Source organism: Argopecten irradians, chromosome 9 (assembly GCF_041381155.1).
Source record: "Argopecten irradians isolate NY chromosome 9, Ai_NY, whole genome shotgun sequence".
NCBI lineage: Eukaryota > Metazoa > Mollusca > Bivalvia > Pectinida > Pectinidae > Argopecten > Argopecten irradians.
In genome coordinates this window covers 3134971-3154016 of record NC_091142.1, presented here as the reverse complement: position 1 = coordinate 3154016, position 19046 = coordinate 3134971, and the positions used below count along the sequence as shown (strand labels likewise).

Genomic DNA, 19046 nt, shown 5'->3' with positions numbered 1-19046 from the left:
AGTGCTGCCCCAACTCCACTTGTTACAGTGGTTTAAGTGCTGCCCCCCCCTCCCTTGTTACAGCTGTTTAAGTGCTGCCCCACGTCCTTGTTTCAGCGGTTTAAAGTGCTGCCCCCCCCTCCCCTTGTTAAAGCTGTACCCTCCCTCCACAGCTGTTTAAGTGCTGCCCCCTCCCTTGTTACAGCTGTTTAAGTGCCTTGGTCGCTAATTATAGAGAATACTGTATATGTAATATATAGAAGGGATATTAATGACTAAAAGACTTATATATGACCATATTTTTAATGATAATGCAGGATTTGGCAAAAAATCTAAAATTAGTAATCATCAAGGTCAAGTAAAAATTCACAAAACTGAGTAATGTTTTTCAATTGTTCAGTAGATAAACTTGAGAAATTTTTCAGGTGGATTTCTGAGTGACGCAGGGTGGTTTTACGCAAGTGAAAAGGTATTTAAAGGATGTCTCCTTCTGTGTCAAATGGATGACGTCACATCTAGTCTTCTTAAAGCTTTGGACTGCAGTGTAAGGTAGGGATTCATTACAAATGCAGGCCTTATTTAAATAGTATTTTAATGCTGAATTCTTTGTAACACAACATGTCCAAAATACTGAATTCTGTGTGTCACTTCATGTCCAGAATACTGCATTCTGTGTTACACTGTATGTCCAGAATACAGAATTCTGTGTTACACTGTATGTCCAGAATACTGAATTCTGTGTTACACTACATGTCCAGAATACTGAATTCTGTGTTACACTACATGTCCAGAATACTGAATTCTGTGTTACACTGTATGTCCAGAATACTGAATTCTGTGTTACACTGTATGTCCAGAATACTGAAATCTGTGTTACACTACATGTCCAGAATACTGAATTCTGTGTTACAGATTACTACATGTCCAGAATACTGAATTCTGTGTTACACTACATGTCTAGAATACTGAATTCTGTGTTACACTACATGTCCAGAATACTGAATTCTCTGTTACACTACATGTCCAGAATACTGAATTCTCTGTTACAGATTACTACATGTCCAGAATGCCAACTGTAGATACAAAGAGGCAGAGGTCACTCGTTCTGTGGCGTGTCAGTGTTTGGAAGTCCTACATGAGAGGAACGTACCTGTAAACACGTCGGCATTTCATACTGAATGTTGTACTTTACTCTTTGCAGAAAGTCTCTATGACGAGGTACAGTATAACGTAGCTGCATTTCAATTTATAAAACATTTGTCGTCCTTTTAACTTAATCATTAACCCCTTTAGACACATTCTTCTTATTCAAAGGATGGAACAGTTCATTGTGAACTTTAAGGGGTAAGTGAATTAATCAAAAGTTAATGAAAGGTCATCAAAAGACATATCAAACAGAATTAACTCATTCACCCCTGAAACTCATAATGGACTAGTCTATTCTTTTGATTTAGAAGAGTCTAAATGTGTCTTCGGGGGTGGATGAGTTAATGTAAACCAATTTCATGTGTGGTTAAATTTTGTGAATTTCCCCACTGATTAGTATTCACCGAAATAAAATACCACAAAATGTTTCAACTTTCAAGTGTGAAAGTAAAGCTTTTAATAGTGTATCAGGATTAAACCAAGGGGAAAAAGTTAACGTTGTTAGACATAAAAATGAGAAATTAAGCTGCCGCAACAATAATTTTGTTAAAAGTAACACTGAGACAGTCAGAGTTATGCCCCCTTGTTTATTTTACATTGAAATATCTTGCATCTTACATTTACATCTACTTTTTCAGGCAATTAAATATTGTAGCAAAGCCGTAAAAGAACTTTCAGCATCATTACCACACAAGGTAATTCAGTCCAGATGCTGGTGTTTTCTTCAACAAACATTGCTTTCATCTACAAATATCTTAATAAGGATTTCTTTTTTGAAACAACAGTTAAAAGTTAAGATCTCTGCAGGCCAGTTGTAGGCATATTTACAGTTAATACAAATGTATTAATGTGGTTCAAAGGAGTAATCCTAATTATATTTAGACAAAACTGATTGTCAAATTTTAAGACAGTCCACTCTTTATCAAGACATTCTTAAAACAATCAATAATTTTCGTGTTAATTAATTGAAAAGTGCCTTGGGTTGTGTAACCCATTAAGGGGTCACATTTTCATGATCTTTAAAATGACCTTTATTACAGTAATTCATTTCACAATACCTTTACACTTGTGTAACCTTTAGGGGTCACATTCTCATGACCTTTACATTATGTGTACCCTTTAGGGGTCACATTCTCATGACCTTTACATAATGTGTAACCTTTAGGGGTCACATTCCCATGACCTTTACATTATAATGTACCTTTAGGGGTCACATTCTCATGACCTTACCATTTATGTGTACCCTTTAGGGGTCACATTCTCATGACCTTTACATTATGTGTACCCTTTAGGGGTCACATTCTCATGACCTTTACATAATGTGTACCCTTTAGGGGTCACATTCCCATGACCTTTACATTATGTGTAACCTTTAGGGGTCACATTCCCATGACCTTAACACTATATGTAACCTTTAGGGGTCACATTCTCATGACCTTTACACTATATGTAACCTTTAGGGGTCACATCTCATGACCTTTACATATGTGTACCCTTTAGGGGTCACATTCCCATGACCTTTACACTATATGTAACCTTAAGGGGTCACATTCTCATGACCTTTACATTATGTGTAACCTTTAGGGGTCACATTCTCATGACCTTTACATTATATGTAACCTTTAGGGGTCACATTCTCATGACCTTTACATTATGTGTAACCTTTAGGGGTCACATTCTCATGACCTTTACATTATGTGTAACCTTTAGGGGTCACATTCTCATGACCTTTACATTATGTGTAACCTTTAGGGGTCACATTCTCATGACCTTTACATTATGTGTAACCTTTAGGGGTCACATTCTCATGACCTTTACAGTATGTGTAACCTTTAGGGGTCACATTCCTCATGACCTTTACATTATGTGTAACCTTTAGGGGTCACATTCTCATGACCTTTACATTATGTGTAACCTTTAGGGGTCACATTCTCATGACCTTTACATTATGTGTAACCTTTAGGGGTCACATTTCTCATGACCTTTACATTATGTGTACCCTTTAGGGGTCACATTTTCATGACCTTTACATTATGTTGTAACCTTTAGGGGTCACATTCTCATGACCTTTACATTATGTGTAACCTTTAGGGGTCACATTTACATTATGTGTAACCTTTAGGGGTACACATTCTCATGACCTTTACATTATGTTAACCTTTAGGGGTCACATTTCTCATGACCTTTACATTATTGTGTAACCTTTAGGGGTCACATTCCCATGACCTTTACATTATGTGTAACCTTTAGGGGTCACATTCTCATGACCTTTACATTATGTGTACCCTTTAGGGGTCACATTCCCATGACCTTACATTATGTGTAACCTTTAGGGGTCACATTCTCATGACCTTTACATTATGTGTAACCTTTAGGGGTCACATTCTCATGACCTTTACATTATGTGTAACCTTTAGGGGTCACATTCTCATGACCTTTACACTATATGTAACCTTTAGGGGTCACATTCTCATGACCTTTACATTATGTGTAACCTTTAGGGGTCACATTCTCATGACCTTTACATTATGTGTAACCTTTAGGGGTCACATTTTACATTATGTGTAACCTTTAGGGGTCACATTCTCATGACCTTTACATTATGTGTAACCTTTAGGGGTCACATTCTCATGACCTTTACATTATGTGTAACCTTTAGGGGTCACATTCTCATGACCTTTACATTATGTGTAACCTTTAGGGGTCACATTCTCATGACCTTTACATTATGTGTAACCTTTAGGGGTCACATTCTCATGACCTTTACATTATGTGTACCCTTTAGGGGTCACATTTTCATGACCTTTACATTATGTCTACCCTTTAGGGGTCACATTCTCATGACCTTTACATTATGTGTAACCTTTAGGGGTCACATTCTCATGACCTTTACATTATGTGTACCCTTTAGGGGTCACATTTTCATGATCTTTACAGTCTCATGACCTTTACATGTGTAACCTTTAGGGGTCACATTCCCATGACCTTTACACTATATGTAACCTTTAGGGGTCACATTCTCATGATCTTTACATTATGTGTAACCTTTAGGGGTCACATTCTCATGACCTTTACATTATGTGTACCCTTTAGGGGTCACATTTTCATGACCTTTACACTTATATGTAACCTTTAGGGGTCACATTCTCATGATCTTTACATTATGTGTAACCTTTAGGGGTCACATTCTCATGAACTTTACACTATATGTAACCTTAAGGGGTCACATTCTCATGACCTTTACATTATATGTAAACCTTTAGGGGTCACATTCTCATGACCTTTTACATTATGTGTAACCTTTAGGGGTCACATTCTCATGACCTTTACATTTTGTGTAACCTTTAGGGGTCACATTCCCATGACCTTTACACGTTTACACTATATGTAACCTTAAGGGTCACATTCTCATGAACCTCCTTTACATTATGTGTAACCTTTAGGGGTCACATTCTCATGACCTTTACATTATATGTAACCTTTGGGGGTTACATTTTCATGACCTTTACATTATGTGGTAACCTTTAGGGGTCACATTCTCATGACCTTTGCATTATGTGTAACCTTTAGGGGTCACATTCTCATGACCTTTACATTATGTCTACCCTTTAGGGGTCACATTCTCATGACCTTTACATATTATGTCTACCCTTTAGGGGTCACATTTCATGACCTTTACATTATGTCTACCCTTTAGGGGTCACATTCTCATGACCTTTACATTATGTCTAACCTTTAGGGGTCACATTCTCATGACCTTTACATTATGTGTAACCTTTAGGGGTCACATTCTCATGACCTTTACATTATGTGTAACCTTTAGGGGTCACATTCTCATGACCTTTACATTATGTGTAACCTTTAGGGGTCACATTCTCATGACCTTTACATTATGTGTAACCTTTAGGGGTCACATTCTCATGACCTTTACATTATGTGTAACCTTTAGGGGTCACATTCTCATGACCTTTACATTATGTGTACCCTTTAGGGGTCACATTCTCATGACCTTTACATTATGTGTAACCTTTAGGGGTCACATTCCCATGACCTTTACACTATATGTAACCTTTAGGGGTCACATTCTCATGACCTTTACATTATGTCTACTCTTTAGGGGTCACATTCTCATGAACTTTACATTATGTGTAACCTTTAGGGGTCACATTCTCATGACCTTTACATTATGTGTAACCTTTAAGGGTCACATTCTCATGACCTTTGTATTATGTGTACCCTATACTCGCCTTTTAAGGGTCACATTCTCATGACCTTTGTATTATGTGTACCCTCTACTCGCCTTTTAAGGGTCACATTCTCATGACCTTTGTATTATGTGTACCCTATACTCGCCTTTTAAGGGTCACATTCTCATGACCTTTGTATTATGTGTACCTACCCTATACTCGCCTTTTAAGGGTCACATTCTCATGACCTTTGTATTATGTGTACCCTATACTCGCCTTTTAAGGGTCACATTCTCATGTCCTTTTTACTATCGGTATGTGTACTTATTTTGTTTAGTTAGAATAACTGCTTCATGTCATTTTATCATACATAAGCCATTAGACAACTGTAGGAGGCTACACGGGAAAATAAAAGTGACCTTGGACAAAATGATTTTAATGGGAAAGTCAAGATGACCTGGGACAAAATGATTATTATGGGAAAGTAAAGGTGACCTGGGATAAAATGATTGTTATGGGAAAGTAAAGATGACCTGGGACAAAATGATTATTATGGGAAAGTAAAGGTGACCTGGGATAAAATGATTGTTATGGGAAAGTAAATGTGACCTTGGACAAAATAATTGTAATGGGAAAGTAAAGGTGACCTGGGATAAAATGATTGTTATGGGAAAGTAGAGGTGACCTTGGACAAAATAATTGTAATGGGAAAGTAAAGGTGACCTGGGATAAAATGATTGTTATGGGAAAGTAGAGGTGACCTTGGACAAATTGATTTAAATGGGAAAGTAAAGGTGACCGGGGACACAATGATTGTTATGGGAAAGTAAAGGTGACCTTGGACAAATTGATTTAAATGGGAAAGTAAAGGTGATATGGGACAAAATGATTTTTAAGAGGACTATGTATGTATTATGTATTAATTGACACCCAACACACAAATAAAAGATTATGGAAGAAGACATTTCATTGCTCAGTCTAAAAAGTCACCAAATTATTTCAATTTTGATCTTTTCTTTATATATAATGGAGTGAGAGGTCTGTATATAATCTGATTGATACAGAATAATAATGCATTGTATGTATCAATGACAGGTCGATGTTCGGAGGCCAGCACCCTAAATACTCAGATGCTCTTCTGGACTACGGCTTCTATCTGTTAAATGTCGACTCCATCACTGCAGCAGTTCAAGTATATCAGGTAATATATTCATCATTTGTCTGATATCCAGTGCCTTTGCATATTTACACAGGAAATTATGGACTTTGTCTTGTCTAGTCCTGTAAATCATGAGTGCAGGACTCGTCTAGGTGAGTCGGCATTTTCACCAATCGTCATTTTCTTTGAAACAGGACCCCTGCTAAATCGAGCAACCGGATCACACATTCACTGCACTTTCAGTACTGCGCAGCAAATTTTCTATTTGAAGCGATATAAGAATCCTTTTGTGATAAAATTTAAGCCAATATTTTTTAAACATGAAAACAACATTTCAAAATCGCCGATTTGAATCGTAATAAAGTCCAAAGAATGAAGCTATATTCAGAACTATATATTGTGTTGCCTTGGTGATGAGAGGAACTGACTGGCGGCTGTTCCGTAGCTGTACATACATGTACGATAATGGATACAATGTTGCAAATTTGTATAATTATGTTATACCGAATACATAGAATTTGACTTTTTTTCAACAGCGGAAATTTTAAATTGGTTAAATATATGTAAATATAAGGATTGATTATCAATTTTGTTGCTAACATTGACTGATGAAGAAAGTTAATCTCGTGCAAACGGTACATGAACTGCTTCGCAGTTCACTTCATTTGCACAAGATGAACTTTCTTCATCAGTCAATGCAACAAAATTGACAACCAATCCTTAAATGTCAGTAAAATCACATGACAACAAGATTTGATGACGTCGTGATAAAATGATCTCCACTTCTGAATCTTACACAGCACAATTTGACTTTGAAATTCTGCAAAATATTCTTGTTGTTGTAGTTATCTTGTCAAAAGAAATTCAACAAACCTCACAAAAATAAAAACTTGTAGATGTATTTGATAAAACTTGGTATGAAAGAAACATTGATTTGTCTCTATCCTTCAATATTATTTGAATATTTCAGATGGCACTAGATATTCGGCAGTCTGTGTTTGGTGGAAATAATCTGTATGTAGCTATTGCCCATGAAGATCTGGCCTACGCCTCGTATGTACAGGAGTACAGCTCTGGCAACTTTAAAAATGCAAGGTATTTATTTGCACTGTTAAAGATGCTTCACTGCTGACAAATGGTGGTTTTTTCTATCAAAAACAGGAGCAGACGAATTGGTATTTTTCTTCAGTTGCAAAAGTTACTTATTTTACAACAATACCACCATTGAAAAGTTTGAGCTTCTCATTTTACTTCAAGATCAAAATATCAAAAATGATTAATTGCGGCCTAAAAAAATTTGTGGCACTATGTCCTATATGGAATCAAAAATGATTAATTGCGGCCTAAAAAAATTTGTGGCACTATGTCCTATATGGAATAAAGTACTGATTTCACATGTACCAAAAGCAACATTAATTATCTTATATTATTTTTAGTGTTAATTAGACTATATACACACGACTAAACATCATTTATTGTTCAAATGATGAGTATCGTTTATGCTGTGTCGGCGATGGAGCATCTTTAATAGATAGTGTCTCTCTGCTTTCAAAAATGACGTAGTTCTGCAGAATTATCAGAGGAAAACGCGATTTGCGCTCTTCCCAGAAGAAAAGTCATTCCAGATCTTTTAACTCCTAGAACGCAACTCTCAGAAGCAGAACTGTAAATTGAGTGTCAGAACCAGAAATATATTCTGGAGGTAGAAAAGAGCAAATTCAGTGAGGCTCAGGACGGATGATAGTATCAATGGTTCCGTATCTAATTAATATTATTCCAAAATTTAGCTGAATTTTCAAAGTTTCTTATCAAAGGTCCACTACCTATCCAAAACAAAAATGAAAAGTTTCTAAGATAGATAATAACATCAGATAATGTATATTGACGGCCATGGCCAAAGATGAGATTACAACACAATTATGTCAACAGTGAGGATTAATTTTGCTGCATGGTATAAAGGACGACGGTGGGATACATAAGACAACCTGCGTTAACATTTTATTTGCTTCATAATAATTATTCAGAAGGTGATGATAAATGTGGTATTAACAATAAGCTTATAACATTTCTGACTGTCACTTTTAGATTTTACAAATTTCATCAAACATGTTTTACTTTCCGATCTTCTGAATTAAAAGCTGTTAAAAGCAGAAAGGTAGTTGGCCTTTAAAATTTGTTTGATCTTGTATTGATTTCTTCAAAATTCACAAAAAGTCTTGTGGAATCCACATAAAAGTCTGAATAGTTATGATCGTTGTATTTTTGTCTGTTTCTAGTTTTCATGAAAATGTCATCCTGACACTTTGGGTATTTGATATGTATAAACTGACAAGAAATGTGATCTTGATTGAAATTAGCTGATAGAGTGGTCCAATTGATGCAACTCATCTGATGATTTGGTTTTAATCCAACAATAGTTAATATCATTAGCTTTATAATTATTATAGTTATTTGAAAATGAATCACATTGAACCTTAAATTACATTCTATGAAATTAATATGCTTGCAATTGCTTTCGTAGGGATCATGCTGACAAAGCGATAGAAATTCTTGGCCATATTTTACCACAAGAACATCTATTATTATCATCCTCAAAACGTGTAAAAGGTAAGTCATATAAATTATTATATATGTATAGTTAATACAGTTGAGAGTTACTTAATATATACCCAGTTTTTGAACTCAACATGATGACCAAAGTTGAAATTTAATTTTAAACCTCTCTGAATACTTAATAGTCAGAATTTGTCATTGACTCAAATGGGAATTCAAATGTTTTGGGAATAATTGTATAAATGTTTGTGTTTTGTATATGAAGGTTGTCTGTAATAAGTCCGTGATTACAAATTTATGTTTTCATCACTATGTTGGTGATAATGAGGACGCAAACTATTGAATATACGAAAAACTGAAGTGCAGAGTAGTAAAACCTAGCTGTAGTAGTCATGCATACCCCAATTTCTTGCCTGTAGCCCTTATCCTAGAGGAGATTGCCATTGACAGTCATGATAAAGAGGAAGAAAACCGCATGTTGTTAGAATCTCAGGATCTGCACCTCCAGTCACTGGCGCTGGCCAAGGCAGCATTCGGCGAGAACAACGTCCAGACTGCCAAACACTACGGCAACCTAGGACGTCTGTACCAGTCCATGCGCAGATACAATGTATGTCAAACATTTAATTGATCAAAACAGGTCTGAAATTTATACAGCTTCATATTTACTGCTGAAGTATTTAATTATAGACATTTGAGTTAGTAATCATGATTTTAGGAAAGCTCAGGAATATTCAAAATAAGTCCTGTGTTATTGAAATAGAATCTGGAAATGAATACATGGAGAACATTGACATTGTTCAATAGGACAAGATATTAAGTACAGATAGAGATGTGTCATTTCAAAACAATTAGTCCAACCTAGTGACGTCACAATCAGGGGGAAGCCTTCCTCACACCGTGATATTTTCTAGAAACCTGTGTATTAACATGTGGTCCATTACACAGGATGCCAATAATTTTAGTGAAATGTCAGCTTATTTTTTTGTCTTTTGTTGCGATTTGGAGGCATTTTTCTTCAAATTGTGGTGTTGGCTTGTATTATGATGTTTTTTTTTCTTCACAAAAGTGATGGTGGCCAACACATATGAACGTTTTCAACAAGCACAAAATTTCAATCATTGTCTCAAAAGTGTTGACCCCAGCAAATTTCACTAGGAAATGCAACTCTTTATTTTTCGTTTCACTAAACGATTTTTTTGGCATCCTATTCATTGTGACAGCAGAAGTTCAAAAGATGAAAAACATTTTTCTATTGATGCTCAAGATTTGAACTGTTCTAGATAAGGTATCCAAATGAAATGGGACTAATTCACGTACCACATGATACCCGATTACATTTGTGCGGGACTAGCATCTCCAGTGGTGATGGAGGGTCACTTTGTAATCTTCCCGCTGAAATGAAGGTAGCGCGGAATATCATCGTTTGACGTCATTCCATCACCAATAGAAACAATAGTTCTTCACAAACATTATCAGGTATCATGTGGTACATGAATTAGTCCCATTGATTTTTAACTTTATATAGAAAAATTTTGTCTGGTGTAGAAAATTGCTATTTTGAACTTTTTGTAGAATTTTTTTTTTCCGATGTCGTTTGTTTAATACTGACTTGTTATACTACAGGAAGCACAGGAAATGCATTTAAAAGCCATAGAGATCAAAGAGAGGCTACTTGGGACGGACGATTACGAGGTGGCACTGTCTGTTGGACACCTAGCCTCACTCTATAACTACGACATGAGGAAATACGATGAAGCAGAGAAACTCTATCTACGATCTATAGCAATAGGTTTGTACTAAGCTCTATCTACGATCTATAGCAATAGGTTTGTAGGAAGCTCTATCTACGATCTATAGCAATAGGTTTGTAGGAAGCTCTATCTACGATCTATAGCAATAGGTTTGTAGGAAGCTCTATCTACGATCTATAGCAATAGGTTTGTAGGAAGCTCTATCTACGATCTATAGCAATAGGTTTGTAGGAAGCTCTATCTACGATCTATAGCAATAGGTTTGTAGGAAGCTCTATCTACGATCTATAGCAATAGGTTTGTAGGAAGCTCTATCTACGATCTATAGCAATAGGTTTGTAGGAAGCTCTATCTACGATCTATAGCAATAGGTTTGTAGGAAGCTCTATCTACGATCTATAGCAATAGGTTTGTAGGAAGCTCTATCTACGATCTATAGCAATAGGTTTGTAGAAGCTATCTACGATCTATAGCAATAGGTTTGTAGGAAGCTCTATCTACGATCTATAGCAATAGGTTTGTAGGAAGCTCTATCTACGATCTATAGCAATAGGTTTGTAGGAAGCTCTATCTACGATCTATAGCAATAGGTTTGTAGGAAGCTCTATCTACGATCTATAGCAATAGGTTTGTAGGAAGCTCTATCTACGATCTATAGCAATAGGTTTGTAGGAAGCTCTATCTACGATCTATAGCAATAGGTTTGTAGGAAGCTCTATCTACGATCTATAGCAATAGGTTTGTAGGAAGCTCTATCTACGATCTATAGCAATAGGTTTGTAGGAAGCTCTATCTACGATCTATAGCAATAGGTTTGTAGGAAGCTCTATCTACGATCTATAGCAATAGGTTTGTAGGAAGCTCTATCTACGATCTATAGCAATAGGTTTGTAGGAAGCTCTATCTACGATCTATAGCAATAGGTTTGTAGCAAGCTCTATCTACGATCTATAGCAATAGGTTTGTAGGAAGCTCTATCTACGATCTATAGCAATAGGTTTGTAGGAAGCTCTACGATCTATAGCAATAGGTTTGTAGGAAGCTCTATCTACGATCTATAGCAATAGGTTTGTAGGAAGCTCTATCTACTATCTATCTACGATCTATAGCAATAGGTTTGTAGGAAGCTCTATCTACGATCTATAGCAATAGGTTTGTAGGAAGCTTACCTACGATCTATAGCAATAGGTTTGTAGGAAGCTCTATCTACGATCTATAGCAATAGGTTTGTAGGAAGCTCTATCTACGATCTATAGCAATAGGTTTGTAGCAAGCTCTATCTACGATCTATAGCAATAGGTTTGTAGGAAGCTCTATCTACGATCTATAGCAATAGGTTTGTAGGAAGCTCTATCTACGATCTATAGCAATAGGTTTGTAGGAAGCTCTATCTACGATCTATAGCAATAGGTTTGTAGGAAGCTCTATCTACGATCTATAGCAATAGGTTTGTAGGAAGCTCTATCTACGATCTATAGCAATAGGTTTGTAGGAAGCTCTATCTACGATCTATAGCAATAGGTTTGTAGGAAGCTCTATCTACGATCTATAGCAATAGGTTTGTAGGAAGCTCTATCTACGATCTATAGCAATAGGTTTGTAGGAAGCTCTATCTACGATCTATAGCAATAGGTTTGTAGGAAGCTCTATCTACGATCTATAGCAATAGGTTTGTAGGAAGCTCTATCTACGATTATAGCAAAGGTTTGGAGCTATCTACGATCTATAGCAATAGGTTTGTAGGAGCTCTATCTACGATCTATAGCAATAGGTTTGTAGGAAGCTCTATCTACGATCTATAGCAATAGGTTTGTAGGAAGCTCTATCTACGATCTATAGCAATAGGTTTGTAGGAAGCTCTATCTACGATCTATAGCAATAGGTTTGTAGGAAGCTCTATCTACGATCTATAGCAATAGGTTTGTAGGAAGCTCTATCTACGATCTATAGCAATAGGTTTGTAGGAAGCTCTATCTACGATCTATAGCAATAGGTTTGTAGGAAGCTCTATCTACGATCTATAGCAATAGGTAGGAAGCTCTATCTACGATGTAGCAATAGGTTTGTAGAAGCTCTATCTACGATCTATAGCAATAGGTTTGTAGGAAGCTCTATCTACGATCTATAGCAATAGGTTTGTAGGAAGCTCTATCTACGATCTATAGCAATAGGTTTGTAGGAAGCTCTATCTACGATCTATAGCAATAGGTTTGTAGGAAGCTCTATCTACGATCTATAGCAATAGGTTTGTAGGAAGCTCTATCTACGATCTATAGCAATAGGTTTGTAGGAAGCTCTATCTACGATCTATAGCAATAGGTTTGTAGGAAGCTCTATCTACGATCTATAGCAATAGGTTTGTAGGAAGCTCTATCTACGATCTATAGCAATAGGTTTGTAGGAAGCTCTATCTACGATCTATAGCAATAGGTTTGTAGGAAGCTCTATCTACGATCTATTTGTAGCAATCTACAGATCTAGCAATTTGTAGGAAGCTCTATCTACGATCTATAGCAATAGGTTTGTAGGAAGCTCTATCTACGATCTATAGCAATAGGTTTGTAGGAAGCTTCTAGTCGTGTAGGAAGCTCTACGTATCTATAGCAATAGGTTTGTAGCAAGCTCTATCTACGATCTATAGCAATAGGTTTGTAGGAAGCTCTATCTACGATCTATAGCAATAGGTTTGTAGGAAGCTCTATCTACGATCTATAGCAATAGGTTTGTAGGAAGCTCTATCTACGATCTATAGCAATAGTTTGTAGAAGCTCATCTACGATCTATAGCAATAGGTTTGTAGGAAGCTCTATCTACGATCTATAGCAATAGGTTTGTAGGAAGCTTACCTACGATCTATAGCAATAGGTTTGTAGGAAGCTCTATCTACGATCTATAGCAATAGGTTTGTAGGAAGCTCTATCTACGATCTATAGCAATAGGTTTGTAGGAAGCTCTATCTACGATCTATAGCAATAGGTTTGTAGGAAGCTCTATCTACGATCTATAGCAATAGGTTTGTAGGAAGCTCTATCTACGATCTATAGCAATAGGTTTGTAGGAAGCTCTATCTACGATCTATAGCAATAGGTTTGTAGGAAGCTCTATCTACGATCTATAGCAATAGGTTTGTAGGAAGCTCTATCTACGATCTATAGCAATAGGTTTGTAGGAAGCTCTATCTACGATCTATAGCAATAGGTTTGTAGGAAGCTCTATCTACGATCTATAGCAATAGGTTTGTAGGAAGCTCTATCTACGATCTATAGCAATAGGTTTGTAGGAAGCTCTATCTACGATCTATAGCAATAGGTTTGTAGGAAGCTCTATCTACGATCTATAGCAATAGGTTTGTAGGAAGCTCTATCTACGATCTACGATCTATAGCAATAGGTTTGTAGGAAGCTCTATCTACGATCTATAGCAATAGGTTTGTAGGAAGCTCTATCTACGATCTATAGCAATAGGTTTGTAGGAAGCTCTATCTACGATCTATAGCAATAGGTTTGTAGGAAGCTCTATCTACACGATCTATAGCAATAGGTTTGTAGGAAGCTCTATCTACGATCTATAGCAATAGGTTTGTAGGAAGCTCTATCTACGATCTATAGCAATAGGTTTGTAGGAAGCTCTATCTACGATCTATAGCAATAGGTTTGTAGGAAGCTCTATCTACGATCTATAGCAATAGGTTTGTAGGAAGCTCTATCTACGATCTATAGCAATAGGTTTGTAGGAAGCTCTATCTACGATCTATAGCAATAGGTTTGTAGGAAGCTCTATCTACGATCTATAGCAATAGGTTTGTAGGAAGCTCTATCTACGATCTATAGCAATAGGTTTGTAGGAAGCTCTATCAATACATACGATCTATAGCAATAGGTTTGTAGGAAGCTCTATCTACGATCTATAGCAATAGGTTTGTAGGAAGCTCTATCTACGATCTATAGCAATAGGTTTGTAGGAAGCTCTATCTACGATCTATAGCAATAGGTTTGTAGGAAGCTCTATCTACGATCTATAGCAATAGGTTTGTATGATCTATAGCATGTTGTAAAGCTCTATCTACGATCTATAGCAATAGGTTTGTAGGAAGCTCTATCTACGATCTATAGCAATAGGTTTGTAGGAAGCTCTATCTACGATCTATAGCAATAGGTTTGTAGGAAGCTCTATCTACGATCTATAGCAATAGGTTTGTAGGAAGCTCTATCTACGATCTATAGCAATAGGTTTGTAGGAAGCTCTATCTACGATCTATAGCAATAGGTTTGTAGGAAGCTCTATCTACGATCTATAGCAATAGGTTTGTAGCAAGCTCTATCTACGATCTATAGCAATAGGTTTGTAGGAAGCTCTATCTACGATCTATAGCAATAGGTTTGTAGGAAGCTCTATCTACGATCTATAGCAATAGGTTTGTAGGAAGCTCTATCTACGATCTATAGCAATAGGTTTGTAGGAAGCTCTATCTACGATCTATAGCAATAGGTTTGTAGGAAGCTCTATCTACGATCTATAGCAATAGGTTTGTATGAAGCTCTATCTACGATCTATAGCAATAGGTTTGTAGGAAGCTCATCTACGATCTATAGCAATAGGTTTGTAGGAAGCTCTATCTACGATCTATAGCAATAGGTTTGTAGGAAGCTCTATACTACGATCTATAGCAATAGGTTTGTAGCAAGCTCTATCTACGATCTATAGCAATAGGTTTTGAGCTCTACTACGATCTATAGCAATAGGTTTGTAGAAGCTCTATCTACGATCTATAGCAATAGGTTTGTAGCAAGCTCTATCTACGATCTATAGCAATAGGTTTGTAGCAAGCTCTACGATCTATAGCAATAGGTTTGTAGCAAGCTTACCTATACGATCTATAGCAATAGGTTTGTAGGAAGCTCTATCTACGATCTATAGCAATAGGTTTGTAGGAAGCTCTATCTACGATCTATAGCAATAGGTTTGTCTATCTAGCAAGAAAATACAAGAAATGCCAGTTATCTGAGATTTCTGAGGACTGTTTCAAAAAAAAAATAAGTTCATCAAATGTATGTCTTATAAAATTTTTGTGAGTATTCAAATTTTAAGAAATGACGCTGTTTGAATATTCAGTTTTAAATTTGGCCTTAATAGACAGAATAACTCAAAACAAATGGACCTTTTTTAAGGACAAAAATAACTAATCATAAAAGGGTTTTCAAATTATGTGGGCTCAAGTGAACAAGGCGCAATCGTAACGTCTTTACAAAAATAGACAATTTTCACTATCTATTCAGTCTTAACTTATTCACCCCTGAAGACACACTTAGGCTCTTCTAAATCAATGACTAGACCAGTCCATTATGAAATCTCAGGGGTGAACAGATTGAGTTAAATTTCACAGAAAAAATAATCCAGATTATAAAAAGTGTTCAAACACCAACAAAATGTAAAAAGGTTTTCAGATGCAGTGGGATGTACAGTGTGTTTATTACTATTTACAGGTAAGAAACTATTTGGTGAGGGCTACAGTGGGTTGGAGTACGACTACCGTGGCCTGCTGAGACTGTACAGAACCACAGACAATCACAGTATGGCTGATATGTATGCCAATATTCTACAGCAGTGGAATCAGATCCGTGACAGCAACAACGCTAAGGAAGTGAGACCTCTCGATTTCCAAGTGTTTGACAATTTACAGGACCTGGTACAAGACTGTGTCGCTAAGATGGGCTGAGATCTGTGGCTGGCCAATAAATATGGTTTCAGTGTGTTGTGGTACAGATAGCGGTTCCTGTATTCACTGCCGATGACACAGGTACAGAACAACTGTGAATGGCTGATGTTAAGTGCTTTGTGACCCCAGCAAGCTGCTAGCAGAGAGGTACCAACTTTCTCAGTTAATGGAGAACACATTTATCCATAGTGTGTTGGGATGTATAGACACTTCTGAAAAATGAGGAAGAGTTTCTGATCACACAGGAAAGCAGAAAACTTAAATTTTTTATTTACTTTTTAGAATTTATCTAAGATGATTTGGAGAGTAATTACAAAATGTCAAAATCATGAAGTATGAAGCTTTCGAGTTATGTTATAAACTATTTAAAAAAAAACCACCTTGAAAGCCCCAAATAATTGTCATTCATGAGATTCTTTTTATACATTTTGTATTTATAAAATGTGACAGTGAGATAGTAGTCGCCCAGGGAATGGTGCCGTTGTCATACTGGTGTAATGATAATCACTCAACCGTAACATAGCATTTAGTGTTCATTGGAAAGTCAACTGTGCATTCATATCTTTCATGATTATTTACTCACCATAACATTTGCCTTCAGAGCCTGTTCATTAGAGAATTCTAGGTAATCGCAAGATAGAGGTGTTTGTGAAATCACATCTTCACAAATAGATCATATGAAATAGTAATAAGCCAACAAACTATAATGTTGATGATTAACAGTATATAGGCCTTTCAGAGAAGACCTGTTCTAGTTTATATTGTTGTGAAGTAAGTTTGTGGTTTGTCATATTGGTTTTCATTTTAGACAAATGTTGGCATCTTTGTACTACATGAATAGGAAAAAACAATCTCTAAAAAAATGTTTGTTATTACACAATAAAGAGCAGCTCCATTTTGATACTCGGGGTTTTTCAGAAAATATCTTTGTGTATTCTCTAGCAATTATAACATTATTTCATATCGTGAATTCTATTTGCGGGTTCGCACCAGTTTTGTCGGTACAAATCTACTGTACTTGTGATGGAACGTGCTGTGCCAGTTTGTTTCTTGAAGACGGCGGACCCGATTTATTTCATTTGTCATTGAAATTTCTGTTTTGTTGAAAACACAACATAATAGATTTTTATTTGTTAAAATTTTGTTTATTATATATTTCAATGCATTTCGAAACATTATAGGTGTTATATCTTTCATGTCTGCAATGCTCGTAAGATAGAAAGTAAATATATTTTGAATTTGAAGTGTAGCTTTTATATGGATGCCGCCATATTGAAAAATCCAAGGGCTTTCCATTTGGCGATGCCTTATCAATGCAGTACAACTGGCACAAATCAGAAAAAGTAATGCACAGATAATATCACAATACTGTTATCACTACCACTCATCCCCTATGTTATGGTGCTATATAGATATCATCTATCAACTGTCCTTATAAGTCCAGCGTCTGTAGATAGATCCACTGTCAGTCTTATAAGTCTTATCTGTAAGTCCACTGGTCGTCTTATAAGTCCAGCGGTCTGTAGATAGATCCACTGGTCAGTCTTACAAGTCCAGCGGTCTGTAGATAGATCCACTCGTCAGTCTTATAAGCGGTCTGTAGATATAAGTCCAGGGGTCAGTCTACAAGTCCAGCAGGGGTCAGTCTATAGGTCCAGTTGTGTATGATAAGCACTTAATTTGTTAGATCGGCCATCAGATCTTACGGTTTTGTAAATATGAATTCTGCAGAGTTGAACTATCAGTAAGATGTTTGTAGAAACTCCCAAAACATTTTGTGAGATTTTAATCAAAGGACACTTTAGTTACGTTCAAATGTTTATGATAATTTTATTTACACCTAGTTTTGTATCCTAGGAATCAAGGACAAAAGAAACTTCTAGTTTAAATTCTAATATATGATTATCTCCCTTTCATTGAATCAGAAATTCGAAGACCATAATCAGAAAGGTGAAATTCTGAAAACTACAGATAATTTTACTGTTTGAGAGACTGATGTAAAATAGAATTAATGTGCGAAAAGTGAATACATGTAGTAGTCTCAAAAATAATTGATACCTAATTTATATGTTTATATATAGCCCAAGTAAAAATTGTGATAATAAATATTGACATATGTACGCATATGACTTATAATTGTATAGGAAGACAACCTAAAGAAAATTTTATAAAGTTTCAAGTTGAAATTGATGTAGAACTCCTCGTTTTTTGTGTAAGTACACACGCATTTCTTATATGTTGTTTTATCTGAAGATTATGGTTTGATTTGAAGAAACACGATAAAAAGTTTCTTTTAACTAAGACGAGTGTAGAATATTTTAGATATGGATGACAAGGTCACAATGATGTTTTGTCTTTAAAGTGTTTGTAAGTTAATGTTTTGGTACTGTACATTATAAAACAAAACGATGATTGTTAGAAAAATGTAAAAACTGTCCGTGTATACATTGTGTGTAGAGAGTGCTGTATATCATACCCATTGTAAATGGTGAGAGATTCTTGTAGCCAATCATCATGAAAGCGCATGAGAACTTGTTTAAAATATAAAGCCT

At 36.0% G+C, this 19046-nt stretch overlaps 1 protein-coding gene across 1 annotated transcript in view; it reads left to right on the top strand.

Annotated features, from left to right (window-relative positions):
- LOC138331189 (amyloid protein-binding protein 2-like) overlaps positions 1-17902 on the top strand; it is a 29217-nt gene extending 11315 nt beyond the window's left edge. The window contains exons 4-12 of the mRNA XM_069278666.1: positions 405-528; positions 1029-1197; positions 1764-1940; positions 6388-6513; positions 7442-7566; positions 8993-9078; positions 9444-9634; positions 10651-10816; positions 16262-17902. Of these exons, the coding sequence (XP_069134767.1) occupies positions 405-528; positions 1029-1197; positions 1764-1940; positions 6388-6513; positions 7442-7566; positions 8993-9078; positions 9444-9634; positions 10651-10816; positions 16262-16494 (1397 nt within the window). The 3' untranslated portion in view covers positions 16495-17902. The remainder of the gene's footprint in view (positions 1-404; positions 529-1028; positions 1198-1763; positions 1941-6387; positions 6514-7441; positions 7567-8992; positions 9079-9443; positions 9635-10650; positions 10817-16261) is intronic.
- The last annotated feature ends 1144 nt before the right edge of the window (positions 17903-19046 follow it).